At 32.2% G+C, this 12,054-nt stretch overlaps 2 protein-coding genes across 2 annotated transcripts; both read left to right on the top strand.

Annotated features, from left to right (window-relative positions):
- Positions 1 to 2,406: 2,406 nt before the first annotated feature.
- Positions 2,407 to 3,845, top strand: LOC102660013 (putative leucine-rich repeat receptor-like serine/threonine-protein kinase At2g19230). Its single transcript, XM_026129402.2, has 4 exons — positions 2,407 to 2,998; positions 3,097 to 3,223; positions 3,487 to 3,549; positions 3,660 to 3,845. The coding sequence occupies exons 1-4, from the start codon at positions 2,954 to 2,956 to the stop codon at positions 3,815 to 3,817; spliced, it is 393 nt and encodes a 130-aa protein (XP_025985187.2). The 5' UTR covers positions 2,407 to 2,953; the 3' UTR covers positions 3,818 to 3,845.
- Positions 3,846 to 4,086: 241 nt separating this feature from the next.
- Positions 4,087 to 4,395, top strand: LOC121175219 (probable LRR receptor-like serine/threonine-protein kinase At1g51880). The gene has a single exon (XM_041017738.1). The coding sequence runs from the start codon at positions 4,087 to 4,089 to the stop codon at positions 4,393 to 4,395; it is 309 nt and encodes a 102-aa protein (XP_040873672.1).
- Positions 4,396 to 12,054: the final 7,659 nt, after the last annotated feature.

Genomic DNA, 12,054 nt, shown 5'->3' with positions numbered 1-12,054 from the left:
TTTCTGTGGCTAATGGAGGACCTTTCTCTTATGGGGTACCCTCGATATATTGTCCTTAAAACAGCAACAACAACAGAAAATGCGAGTGATAATTTGGAATTTTCCTACCAGCTAATAAGTAGTGGTGCCATCACATTTTATGTGTACATGTACTTTGCCGAGATAGAGAAGCTTCTAACTAATCAAACTAGAGAATTCGATGTTTATGTGAATGGGGGGCTCCTTCAGAAAAACGCCAGTGTACCTTTCCTGGGTCACGGTACTTTGATGTATTTATCCCCTGAACCTGAAACCAATATACAAATTTGGATGAACAGAACAAATGAATCAACTATGTCCCCTATTCTAAATGGAATTGAGGTTTATGGAAGGAAGACCCTCGATCTACCAGAAACAGATCAAAATGCATGATGGTACTTACATATCCTTTATTTTTTGTTATATATTGGCTATTTAAACATATTCTTATTGTCTCAGAACTCAAGTTTGTGGGATTCTAAGCATCCCAACAAAAAAAATAAAAAATCCTAATTACAATAGTTTTAAAAAAAAACATATATTCTCAGTATCATATAATACACGAGAGACTCTAACTAGGTGCCTCTTCAAGTTTAGTTACAATAAAGATTATCCAACAAAGAATAATTAGAATAAATATTTGAGATCAATTGATGGTTTTAATGTAGTTTATTTAATTAGTATTGGCATGCAAAATTCATAAGGTAGGCAATATATATAGTCCGTCCCATTTCTAATCCATGTAATTTTAGTTTTCTATAAACAAAAATTATGATTTTGATATTTATTTAATAATTTTAGTTATTGCCCGGCCTGTTATATATGAATGATGTGACAATCATTTATTGGAGAAGACACGAGAAGGGTTAAGAATATACTTAATTAATTTATAACATAGTTTAATCTTTTAGATCAGTTAAAATATTTTAAAAATAACAAAATTGATACAGAAAAAAATTATTAAATATGATGAGATCTATAACTTTTTGTATTTTTAATTAATATAAAAATAAATGTTTCATAAAAATATTTCAGAAAATATGCTTCAAACTTTTTGATCTCTTATGACATTTTCTAAACAATAAAGACTAAAATAAATAGAAAACACAATTAAAATTGGAAAACAAAACTGTAAATATCAAACTACAAATATGTTTAAGTGCTCTTGTTTTATTACTTTTCTATTCATGTTGAGTAGAGAAAGAATTAACCATATTCTTCAACTTCTTATAACTTGTCTTTCTAATATTATGATGTATATGCATGCTACTAATTACTTTTATATATATATATATATATATAGTTGGTGCCATCATGCAAATAAAGTCAACGTACGGCATCAAGCAAAAATGGCAAGGAGATCCTTGTAGCCCTAAAGACTTACATATGGAAGGGTGTCAACTGCAGCTACAATGGACACAACCAACCTAGAATCACATCTTTGTACGTTGGTCTGCCACAAATTAAGCCCTGTATCAACAACTCATCAATTATATATATCCATTTGAGTACTAGTTTTAACTTAATTTGTGATCAATCAAATTTTCAGGAACCTGTCCTCTGGTGGGTTGACCGGAAACATAGTTCTGGCCATATCCAAACAGAATTAATACCATATTTGTAAGCTTATATATATATATATATATATATATATATATATATATATATATATATATATATATATATATATATATATATATATATATATATATAAATCTTTTATACACAAGGATTGCTAGTTTCTCATGCATTAATTCCTCACTAATTGAGTCACTTCATCTTCAATTTGCAGGGATTTGTCGAATAACAGTTTAACTGGTTCTATACCTGATTCATTATCTGAACTCAAGTCCCTGAGGATTTTGTAAGTCATATAATATATTGAGCATGATTAAATTGGTGGATATTTTCGTTTTGTTTTGAGAATATAGAAAATCATATGATTGTCTTTCACTGCAGAAATATAGGAGGGAATAAGCTATCAGGCTCAATTCCTGCAACACTCTCTGAGAGAACAAGGAATGGGTCGCTGCTTATATTAAGGTATGCATGCTTTATCTATTAAGCTATGCTTTAGTTTTATCTATTAATATATCGATCTATGTCACATATTATGCATTCTTGTAATTAGTTTTGGTAAAACTTAAGAGAAAAGTTAATAGAAGGAGGTGAAATAATTAATTAAACAGTTCACACGTCAAATATATTATTAAAAATTAAAATGACAAAAATCTTAAAATGGTAAGAATAAAATTGAAAAATAAGTACAAACTTATAAATTAACTAAAATAAAATAATTCATAATTTAATTATAAGTTAGCGAAATAAATTTGTTTATTAAACAGTAAACACTTTCATTTGGTCAGCTTCTTATATCTTGACATGTAGAGCACCCATTTAATAAATTTTTTAAGTTTACATTTTTTTATATTGTTGTATATATGCAAGTGTTGGTGGAAATCCGCATCTTTGCATCTCAAGTCCATGCCACAACCACGAGGAATAAGATAGTAATTCCGTTGTTAGTAACAGCTCTTGCAGCCCTCATCCTTTCAACAACGCTATCGTTTATTTTTAGAAGAAGACTACAAGGTATATATATATATATATATATATATATATCAACTCCTCACCTTGATTTTGAAACGTTGAAATTCCATCATGAGGGAAGTGCTGGTTAAGCAGTTATAAATATACACATTAGAGGCATTAACGAATCTTTATCATAAGAAAAAATACATATATATTATCCACAGATTTTTTCATTCATAAGTTGAGTTGTTTCAACAAAATTGTGAGCGTGGACTCGAAGAAACAAGAGTTCAGCTACTCGGAGGTTCAAAGTATTACGAATAATTTTGAGAGGATTGTGGGTAAAGGAGGATTTGGAACTGTCTACTATGGTTGCATAGGTGAAACACAAGTAGCAGTCAAGATGCTCTCTCCCTCAACTCAAGGGTATCAGCAATTTCTGACAGAGGTATTAATTAATGATAGTAATTGTAATTGCTTTTAAGTACCCTCATTAATATTTTCAAGGAACTTAAGATGAATAGGAATATTGACTCTGATCTGCAGGCAAAAATTCTGACAAGAGTACACCATAGATGCTTGACTCCACTCATTGGATATTGCAATGAAGGCACCGGAACAGCACTCATCTATGAATACATGACCAACGGAGACTTAGCTGAGCAACTATCAGGTTTCAAATATGTCTTACATAAACATGCATGACCAATTAACTCTCAATATATAAAAGCATCAATTGTTATAACTTAAGCACAAGACAGAATCAATCCCAAAAACTAGTCCATTAAGTAAGAGTGAAATAGCCTTATAATGAAGTTATAACTCAAGTAGAACATTAAGCCATACAACTTAAGTAGAACATGAAGCCTTATAAATAACTTAAATTGGGGTCAAGATTTCCGTTGCTAACATTCTTTCCCATGGCCTTGGATGCAGGTGAAAGTCAAACGTTGATAGGTTGGGAACAGAGACTTCAAATTGCTCTAGATTCTGCTGTAGGTGAGGATTACGGAAGATTACAAAATAAAATTACCTACCTTAATTATGTTATGCAACAAAGTTGAACACTAGAACTTAAAGTTACTAGCACTTTAATTATATATCTGCAGGCTTAGAGTACCTTCACAATGGTTGCAAGCCCCCAATTGTTCACAGAGATGTTAAGACTAGAAACATTTTACTCAACGAAAATCGCCACGGTAAAATATCTGATTTTGGATTGTCAAGGATCTTTTCAGAGAAGGTGACACCCATGTATCAACAGTAATTGCAGGCACCCCAGGATACCTTGACCCTGAGTATGTTCTCATGTCAATTACCATTTCAAATTTAGTATATAATTAATTACTAACTTAATAATACATTATATATTATACAACATTGTCATTAAAATATTATATGAAAAAAAAAAGTTATATATAAGAGGTTGTTGGGCTTGTCGGGCAGATACTACATAACAAATAGGTTGAATGAAAAAGTGACGTGTTTAGTTTTGGAGTTGTTCTGCTAGAGATAATCACGGGGAGGGCAGCAATAATGAAAACCCATGAGAAAACTCACATAATTAAATGGGTAGGTTCCATGCTGTTGGCTGATGATGGTGAAATTGATGGTGTTGTGGATACAAGGTTACAAGGAGAATATGACAGTGAGGCTGCAAGGAAAGTAGTAGATGTTGCAATGGCCTGTGTAGCTCCGAGTTCTGTTAATAGGCCAACAATGAATCAAGTGGTCATAGAATTAAAACAATGTTTATGCAAGGCAAAAACTGAGAATACTTCCACTGGATCCATTGAACTTGTCTCTGTGGGTGCAATTAGTGGAGTTAGTTCTCTAGCGAGATAAAAGGATTAAAAATTTGAAAGAAATGTATGCATTTCTATTCCTTGTTGCATTTAAGATACTTTTACACGGACAAGGGAAATTGTGAACATGTGCTGACGGTTTTGGTTGTATTGATTATTATTGAAGTAGTTGGTTTGTGTGCTTGTGGATCTTTTGTTTGTTTTACGAATGATTGAAAGGGTATTCTCAATATTGTAATTCCAACTTATTCATAGAGGCCAGATGCATGCTAGCTAGTTCACTCATGTCTTCCTAAGTTTTTAATGTTTGACGTACGTGATTTACTTTTTGAATTGTTAATTAAGAGTTTGTAATTGTAAGTTTTGTGGCACAAAAAATATAATAAACAAAGGAGAAGAGAAACAATACCTATGCGGAGGAAATAGAATGATTTCATTCCGAATCAAATTGTTCTCGGCAGCAATATAATAAATAGCAAAAGAGAAACTAATTACATAACAAGATTTCAGCAAAACAAAAAAATAAAACTGACTTGCTCTTAAAGTATAGGAACCACTTATTGACTAGACTAATCCATTAAACATGACTTGCTCCTAAAATATAGGAACCACTTATTGACTACGTTAATATATAATTGAAATAAAACAAACAAACAAAATATGTCATTACAAAAGTAATTTAAACAAATTTAAACACTCCTCCTTGTTTTAGGAAATGGAAACTTCAATTCTTTGTCTTAAGAATTCAAATTTGTTGATAGGCAGTGACTTTGTAAATATGCCAGCCAGTTGATCTTCAGACTTGCAGTAAATTAAGTTCACTTCTCCACTTTGCTGCATCTCTCTCAAAAAATAGAGCTTTATGTTGAAATGTTTAGTCTTCCCATGACACATTGGATTGTCTGCAAGAGCAATGGTTGCCTGGTTGTCAACAAAAATTCTAGTTTTGTTCTTCTGCTGCAAAAATAAATCACATAAAATCTTCTTCAACCATAAAGCTTGATTTACCGTTGTTGTTGTTGCTATGAATTCAGCTTCAGCAGTGGATTGTGCTACAATCTCTTGCTTCATTGTGCACCATGAGAAAACTCCTACGCCTAGGCTGAAACAGTATCGTGAAGTGTTCTTCATGTCATCAATGGATCCAGCTCAATCACTATCATAGAATCCATACAACTTGAATTCTTGACACTTCTTAAATTTGACACCATAATCAATAGTGCCCTTAACATACCTCAATATTCTCTTTGCTGCTTTTAAATGTATTTCACTTGCACAATGCATAAAACGAGACAAGAGACTTACAACAAATAGAATGGTTGGCCTTGTTGCAGTGAGATACATTAGACATCCAATCAAGCTCCTATAATATCATTCATCAATTTTATCAGCACTATCTTCCTTGTTGAACTTCTCCTTTTGATTCATTGGTGTGCTAATAGATTTCCATTCCTCCATTTGAAACTTCTTCAAAATTTCTTTTGCATATTTCCTTTGACAGATTAACACTTTAAGAAAAGTTAGTGAAGACTTATAGCCATACCAGGCCTCAAATGGAGTTTTATCCTTCAAGACTTTGGTTGGAAGACAATTTTGCAGAAAAACTGCCATGTTAGCTGCCTCCGCCCCAAATGTTTTAGGTAACTCCTTCTCATGCAACATGCATCTAGCTATCTCCATCATCGATCTGTTTCTCCTTTCATTAACCCCATTTTGCTTTGGAGTGGAAGGGGTTGTGTGTTGATGTACAATTTAGGCTTCTTCACAAAATTGATTAAATTTTGCTGATGTATACTCTTTCCCGTTGTCAAATCTTAGACATTTAATCTTACAACCACTTTGAGTTTCCACCATTTTCTTGAACTTCACAAATACTTCAACCACTTCGTGCTTGAATTTCAAGAAAAAAATCCAACACATTCTTGTAAAGTCATCTATGAAAAGAATAAAGTAGAGACTAGCTTGTAGTGATGGTGTTCTTTGAGGTCCTGCCACATCAGTGTGAATTAGCTGCAACTTTTAAGAAGCTCTCCAAGCTGATTTGGGGAATGATTTTCTGTTTTGTTTACCAAATTGACAAGCATTACAATTTGGCAAACTATCAGAAAGTATTGGTAGACCTTTTGACATGTCCCTTTTTTTTCATGTTTAGCATTCTTTCAAGATGGCAATGACCAAGTCTCTTATGCTAGAGTTTCGTAGGTGTGACTTAAGTGAAATAGGTTGCATGCTCATCCTTTGTTGGATCAAATGAGAAGCTTTTAACTCTCATTTTAACCCTTAGAACTTCCTGTTGGACCTTGTGGCCTCAATAACTTACAAAGGGATAAATTAATTTTCCACTAACAAACTTTCAACCCCCTTCTAAAAGAGATAGACTTAGAATGCAGAAGAAGCAACACTCAATTTAATAATGTTCTTTAAACATGAAAGACAAAATTGATTGCAACAAAATAAATGAGACAAGGGAAGAGAGAATGCAAATACAGTTTTATACTGGTTCGACAAATTCCGTGCCTACGTCCAGTACTCAAGCAACCCACTTGAGATTTCCACTATCTTTGTAAAATCCTTTAAAACTTCTTAACCACACAGAGACAACCCATCCCTTGTGTTCAGGAATCCTTACAACTCAATAGACCCTCAGTCCCTTAATCAATTTCATTGAGTAAGAAGAATGGAAGAAGAATTCTCTCTTCAAGAGAAGAATATTACAATGAAGATCCATGGATGAACTCTTAATGGATTTGCAAGTGTTTGTCCAAGAGTTATTGAGAGAGCATTTGACAATAAAATTCTCTTGGAATCTCTCTCATTTTCTTTTGAGAGGATAAGACATTCTGGACCAGCAAAACTCTCTCTTTTTTGCAAAATTCGTGCCCAAGTCACCTATTTATAGGCCTTTGATGGCCATTGACAAATCAAATCAAAAGATGTGACTGTTGGCAGATTTTCTGAAAACTCTCCACTAGTAATCGATTACAATGTTTGTGTAATCGATTACACATTTATAATTTGAAGGGTCATGACTTTTGAATTTGAATTTCAGGAGTTTCCTTGATGGTAATCGATTATAGCCATATAGTAATCGATTACATGTTCAAAATTCAAATTCAAAACCCTTTTCAACAACTCATTTTCATTCTTCCCTTCTGGTAATCGATTACCAGAGCCTTGCATGACTTTGAAACCCTTTATTTTCAGGCAAGGCTTGATCTTTAGTGAATCTTGAAACAAGACTTTGTTTGTTGAAGCAATCTTGAATTAATCTTGAAGCAAATACTTATCCTTTGAAGAGGCCTTGTTTTATTCTTCTTTGGCATCATCAAAATTCATATATTCATACATTCACATTCTCCCCCCTTTTGATGATGACAAACATGTGATTTCTTCTTAACAGCATCAAAGCTTGCATGATTTACATTCTCCCTCTTTCTTAAGCAAATTCTTCTTAACATTATCAAAATTGTCATGATTTACACTTCTCGGCCAGCAATGTCATCGATAAAGCATTGTTGATGTTCGAAGGACACTTTAAATCCCTTTTTAGTCAACTGACCTACACTTAGCAAGTTTTGGTCAATGTCAGATACATAACGAACATCTGATATTAATTTGGTACCTGAATAGTTTGAAATTGCAATGGTTCCTTTTCCTTTTGCAGAAATATAGCCACCATTCCCAATTTTGACCTTTGAGACATTAGTTGGCTTCAAATCCTTGAAAAGAGTCTTATCATATGTCATGTGGTTTGCACAACCACTATCAATCAACCAACATTTAGAACTACTCCTCATCGAATAACATGTTGCAGCAAAAATATAATCTTCTTCCTCCTTCTCAACAACTTGGGCATTGACTTCATGCTGCTGAATTTTGCTTCTACAAATTATAGTTTCGTGTCCAAATTGATTGCACTTACTGCACTTTGCGTCTGCACTTTGCGTCTGGTTGTTTCCAACATTTGTATGGTGGGTGACCCAATTTTTCGCAATACTGACAAGGTGGATAATTTTTCTTTTTACCCTTACCTTTGTTTTATTTGTTTGCACTATTTTTGTTGCTTGCTGGCTGGTTCTTCTTCACATATTTCTTTCTACTGGACTTAGCATGATGGTGCTTGGCTGGTAAAGCACCTTCAACTGCACCGTCTTGTCTCATCAACCTTTGTTGCTCTTGGGACTGCATAGCACTTACAAGTTTTGCAAATGTAACCTTTGACAGATCCTTAGTATTTTTCAATGAAGCAATAAAAGCTTCAAATTTTTCAGGGGCAGTCACCAGTATTTTTTGAACTATTCTTGAATAAGAAAATTCATAACCTAGCAACCTTACCTTGTTAACAATGCTAAGAAGTTTGTTTGCATACTCCTTGATTGTTTCAGACTCTTTCATTTTTTGCATCTCAAATTCTCTAATGAGATTCATGGCTTGTATTCCCTTGATCCTTTCATCTCCTTCATATTCATCCTTGAGGAAATTCCAGACTTCAAATGCTGATTTGATTGTCATGATTCTGGTGAAAATGTCCCGTGAAACAGCAACAAACAAGGTAGCCTTTGCCTTTGCCTTTCTAGCTTTCCTCTTATTTTGATTTTTAATTTGAGCCATAATTGGATTGGCTGGTAAAGGAAAAACTTTGTAGTCTTCCTCAACAACTTCCCAGAGATCATTTGCCTCCAGATGAGCCTCCATTCTTGCTGCCCAGATGTGATAATTATCACCATCAAACACAAATGGTGCTAGTGCTATGTAAGGAATTTCAAAATCCATCTATTTGATGAATTGAAGCAAAGTTTATAGGCTTTTTTTGTGTGGGTTGTACTGGTTCACTCACAAGTCCCTTTAAGAAAAAAACTCTTAATACCAATTGTAAGTTTTATGGTAGAAAAAATATAATAAACAAAGGAGAAGAGAGACAATATGTATGCGGAGGAAATAAAATGATTTTATTCTGAATCACATTGTTCTCAACAGCAATACAATAAATAGCAAAAGAGAAACTAATCACATAACAAGATTTCAACAAAACAGAAAATTAAAATTGACTTGCTCCTGAAGTATAAGAACCACTCATTGATTAGACTAATCCATTAAAATTGACTTGCTCCTAAAATATAGAAATCACTTATTGACTAGGTTAATCTATGACTGAAAAAAAAAACAAACAAAATATATAGTTACAAAAGTAATTTAAACAAATTTAAACAGTAATAATAGTTTTAGCCCTATTATCCAGAGACATACATATCTGGGTCAAAAATTGTTCTCATGCAAACTAGTATTTATAAGGGAGTTATTTTAGATATGTCCAGGACCACAAAATTTCCCAAACTTCCACCCAAGATCAACTAGGCCACCAACAAGACCTAGTTAGAGAATCCTCCGATTGCATATGGTTGTTCCTGTGTCCTTCTTGAATCGTTGAGCAAGCATATCAATAGAGTGAGAGTTAATTAATTATAGCGTTCCATCATTTCACCATCAAGAGGTTGATATAGTTCTTCTGTACAATATAATACTTCAGTGATTTTATAAATGATCAATCACTGCCTCCCATAAGTTAAACTTTTAACGAAACTGTGCAACAAGATCAACCAATTGTTAAACGTGGACAACCCCTTCAAATTAATCCTAGACGTTAGAGCGCTCAGGCACAATTATTTGGTTACAATGTTAATTATTTGGTTCTATTACTGTAATTTTTATATGAATTCATTGGATTAGATTTTTTAATTAAAATTGTCAAATATTACGTTATTATTTGTGTTAATTAAGTGTAGTTAACACAAAAAATAATAACTTAACTAAATTATTATATTTTTATTCTTTGGTTGTAATTTATGTAAATTACAATGAATAAAGAATAATGTTATAGTTTTTAATCATAATCATATTTCTTATTCAAATTAAACTTGATTAACACATAAAATTAAAAAATTAAAAACACATTGAAAAGTCAGAAAAAAATTAAGCAAACCCATTTAATTTTTTTAGGGTTTTTTTAAATAAAATATTAAAAAAAACATTTTTTCCTCATTTTTGGACACATGTTTGGAAAAAAATGTTCCCACACAAATTACGTTAGTGATAAGGACAAGGCTATTGACTTGGTCTTTTGTAAGCTGCAAGCATAGGTGTACAGTTATTGGCTACCTAGTAGATTTTTTAGCTATGGTAATGCAACCAACTTGACTCATACTCGTATAAGGACACTAAACATGCGGTTCAGACTTGGATAGATATGGATATGGACATGACTGTTAGCGCACGGCAATTTCTGGTCTCTAATGCGAAATCTCTCAGACCAAACGTAATTTGTGGTGTTCCAAACAAACTAAAGCGAAACGTGCGTTGTGAGTAGAAATAATGGTAATCCGGCTTAATTAGTCAAGTCAATAAAGGGGGAAAAAAATTCCAACACAAGTTCTATACTAAAGTGCAGAGAGCATGAGCTAGCATCTATATATGCTATGATAGACTTAAGGAAAGTGTGTCTGGTCATTGTGTTGTACATGCATACAGATAGTATGAGGAGCGCACTGGTATGGATTTTTACCTTGAACGTTTGCCTTCACATTTTATTTATTCCTGGTGGTGACTCAAAGCCGCATCCGCGTTTCAGAGAGAAAATCACTGAGGATTACAATCGCGGTAAGCCCTTAAATTTTATTCCACATATATAAACTAATGCATGGGGCATGTTTAATTTGTTCAAGATTCTCTCAACTACAAATCCACATATGCATGAGAGAAGGAGAGAAAGTATTTATTAGGTAATATTTGGCTGCACATTTTTCATTCTCTTTTTTTATAAACAAAATTGTTCACTCAAAATATATTTAGAAAGCTCACTAAGATCGGTCTAGTGGGAGGATTTTTTTTTATAACTAATATAAGTATCTACTGATTTTTGCGATAACTAATCTAATCGAAGGATTTGAATAATTTTTTTTAGGTTTAAGATTTGTTATTAGCAATACACACAAAAACCCTCCTTTTTTCATGATGAACAAATAATGCAAGTGATCAATTGATATGGTATGATAAAATTAAATGGAGTTTTTAGCTTAATATTTTTTTAGGCTAAAATTATCAAATAGTTTCTAATTTATTTTTAAAACTAGTAGTTTAGTTTGTATTATTTTCGTCCCCAAACATTATTTTTTTACTAATTCACACTATGGATAACTAATTCCACATATATAAGTTTATTTAACTATTAATAATTTCTTTAAAAAACTTATTAAAATTTAATATAGAGATATAAATAAAATATGGTAGCTAGTTTAAAAGGAATAGATGGTTGAGTGAATTTTTTTTCCTTTTCCTAGATGCAAGATATACTGTGTACTGTATATCTGAATAAATTTTAAAAGTAAAGATGCAGTGAGAGTCTCCCCGTCCAAGTATTAAATTTTAATTTATTTAGAGTATAAAAATAAATTTTTATTTTTAACTTAAACTTTAAAATACATTGTAAAGAAGAAAAAATAAAGTTGAACGAAACATAACTTTTTTGCTTATTTTTCTTTTCTTATCAATCTTATCATTTAAATATTTCGGCAGTAATCTTTACAATCAGTATCCATTTAACTCAATTATTTTCAACATTATTTTTATTCTTAACACATCTATATATTATTTTAAAAAATTAAGTAAAAATTTATTATTAATATTTCAATTGAAAGAAAAAATG

Source organism: Glycine max, chromosome 8, assembly GCF_000004515.6.
Source record: "Glycine max cultivar Williams 82 chromosome 8, Glycine_max_v4.0, whole genome shotgun sequence".
Classification (NCBI taxonomy): Eukaryota; Viridiplantae; Streptophyta; class Magnoliopsida; order Fabales; family Fabaceae; genus Glycine; species Glycine max.
The sequence above is the reverse complement of the archived record's forward strand: the minus strand, read 5'-3'. Positions and strand labels throughout refer to the sequence as shown.

Coding starts and splice junctions, on each gene's coding strand:
- LOC102660013 (XM_026129402.2), top strand. CDS start 2,954: ATGCTCTCTCCCTCAACTCAAGGGTATCAGCAATTTCTGACAGAG. Junction 2,999..3,096: donor ATCAGCAATTTCTGACAGAG/GTATTAATTAAT, acceptor TCTGATCTGCAG/GCAAAAATTCTGACAAGAGT. Junction 3,550..3,659: donor TGCTCTAGATTCTGCTGTAG/GTGAGGATTACG, acceptor ATATATCTGCAG/GCTTAGAGTACCTTCACAAT.
- LOC121175219 (XM_041017738.1), top strand. CDS start 4,087: ATGAAAACCCATGAGAAAACTCACATAATTAAATGGGTAGGTTCCATG.